The 2499-nt window shown below is 35.6% G+C and overlaps 1 protein-coding gene across 1 annotated transcript; it reads right to left on the bottom strand.

Annotated features, from left to right (window-relative positions):
- Positions 1 to 2196: 2196 nt before the first annotated feature.
- On the bottom strand, positions 2197 to 2499 carry EV154DRAFT_415464 (uncharacterized protein; the record flags this gene model as incomplete). The annotated part of the gene is made up of 1 exon (XM_051595669.1): positions 2197 to 2499. A coding segment is annotated over one exon (303 nt), but the record flags the coding sequence as incomplete, so codon positions are not given.

Here is a 2499-nt window from a genome sequence, read left to right on the forward strand (position 1 = left end):
CAAATATTCAATAAAAACTGGTAAGGCTTTCAAAGTCGATAAGAGTAGTATTACCAGCAGTGTTGGAAAATCATTAAAACCCACAGTCACATGTCCCCTTTTCTCATTTTACTTACGTAATCTGAAGTTGTCTTTTTCTTACCCTGGCTATCATCCCCATAAACATTTTTTTTCTTTAAAAAAGCACGTTTATCTATTAACATGGTATTGCTACATCTATTTATTTATGTATAGGTTGTTTTTATAGAGATTTGAAAATTTGGCTTTGCGATCAGCGATCAAAAAATCAAAAATATCGGAGATATCGATATTTTCGATTTTTTGAGCGATATCGCCAATATCGATCAAAAAAAACATTTTGATTGCTGATTTATTTTAGGGTGTATACCGGGGAACAAATAACTTACTCATGCACATCCACAATTTTTCGCGCCTTGGGGTCATCCAAAAAACTTTTCTTGTTCAAGGGGTTTGTGCAACCTGGAGTTACGCACTTCAATTTATCATCTCTAGTATTTAACAATGCATGAGGCAGCCAAATAAATACTTTAGGCAAATAAAGGGCTTCCGGGGAGGGCCTTTTTGACAAGGCGAAGTTTGACATCATAGGATTGATCCAGTATGTACCGTTCTTGTACGGATTACGCACATCACATTCTAATTGGATTTTTTGAAGATACTTATCCAATGGACCACCCTTGGTGATTCTGCCTGCATCTTCATCAATATTCAAAAACTCTTCTTCAGTTATTTCATACTCCTCTTCCACAATTGCACTGTAAAATATACAGTTAATCTAAAGTCCCAATTATTTATATAGGCCTAATCTATAAACTCTTACTCGTCGGTGCTTTCTTCATCCACAAGGTAATGTATTCCTTCGACCTCGGACGTAGCGCTTTGCTATAATTAGAAAATATGTTTTTAGCTTGATTCGACTAAAATAATGTTGGGAGTTTACCTCAACTTGTACACTGTTTGGTATTATGGAATCTCCGGAAGATGTGGATACTTCAGGTTCATCCAACGACCCTTCATGGACAAGAGATCCATCTAGGGTACTTTGATCATCAATTACTTCACATTTTTTTGATAAAAAATTCAGAATTGATTTATTCCTCTTGGGAAGAGTAGACTTTCCAAGACTTTTTTTTGTCGGTTTCATTTAATATGTAATTGAAGAGAGAAAAGTGTTATGTACAGCATTCAAATCAACATTTATAGTGATTGATCCTCGTGGCAATATCCACTGCGGGTACGAAAGTTACAGAAAATACAGACATTTAATTGGCTCTGAATCTCAACTTACAGAAATTTAAGAGAGAAGATTGGCTTGAGATTGAAATTTACAGAATTTATTAAAATTTGGTTGGGTGAAAAAACTACAGCCATAAGGAGAGAGCCTGGAGAATTTCATTGTAGAATGGTGCTGGTGTATAAATTTACGTGATCAGGATCCAGTAAGTCAACTGTCTGAGAAAGACAGTTCAGTTTCGTTTACATCCAGTTCTTTTTGGGAAACTAAGCTAGCAGCTGTATACAATGTGATGAACGGCAGATTTGGATAATTAGAAGGAATGTCTAGACTTCCTATTTTTTTAAAACGTTTTTTTTTTACATACCACTTACACAAATTCTGGCCAAGGCCAGCAGGCCAGTATAATTGCACCTATTTAGAGTCCAATCCCAGCTATTCACAGTCCGTGAGTTCCAAAGCCCAAGAACCCAACCTAGGAGACCACCATACTTTAGCAAAGACTATGTGTGGCTGTAATATCGCAAGAATTGCAATGTATACTTTCATTCAAAAAAAAAAAGAGAAGTATGTTAAAGGAAAAGCAAAAGGGAAAAAAGTGTGTGAACGAGTCTTATAGGATGACACAATGAAAAAGCTGATAAACAAGAGCTTATGTCAGAATGATTTAATTGCTTATTTAATCAGCCATAGTGTTTGAACCTTTACTTAAAATGGAAACATTTGCGAACTTGGTAGTTGTCTATGTGGTATTTGACAAAAATAATACACTTAAGAAATAATGAGAAAAAGTATATCTTGGATCCTTTTTATAGATCTATTCCAAAACCAGAAAGGTTGACTCATCATAAAAACCCAGGAGAGTTGTGCAATATAAGCAGATCCCTCTATTACACCAACATAAAGTCCATTTGCCGCATGATTGCCTAAAAAAAAATGTACTACGAGTTAGAGAAAAGAATCATCCACTCCTTAAGAAATAATATATTACCGGTAAGCTGTAAGGCAGGGACTGAGATGTCTTTCGCTCTTCTTGGGTCTTCTTTAGCAATTTTATCTAATACAGCTTTTGACTCAACTAGCAACTTTGTTCTATCGCTTGTAATTTTTACAAGTCCAGGGTCAATTCTCGAAATTTCACAGTTAGCCTTATCGGCTTCCTTCTTTCTTCTCGAAAGTGTATCCTTAACCACTCTTAGATCGACTTTGAAGCCTAGATTATCTGAGCTATCTCCAGAATCACC

This window comes from Mucor mucedo (assembly GCF_025094135.1).
Source record: "Mucor mucedo strain NRRL 3635 chromosome Unknown EV154scaffold_18, whole genome shotgun sequence".
NCBI classification, from domain to species: domain Eukaryota; kingdom Fungi; phylum Mucoromycota; class Mucoromycetes; order Mucorales; family Mucoraceae; genus Mucor; species Mucor mucedo.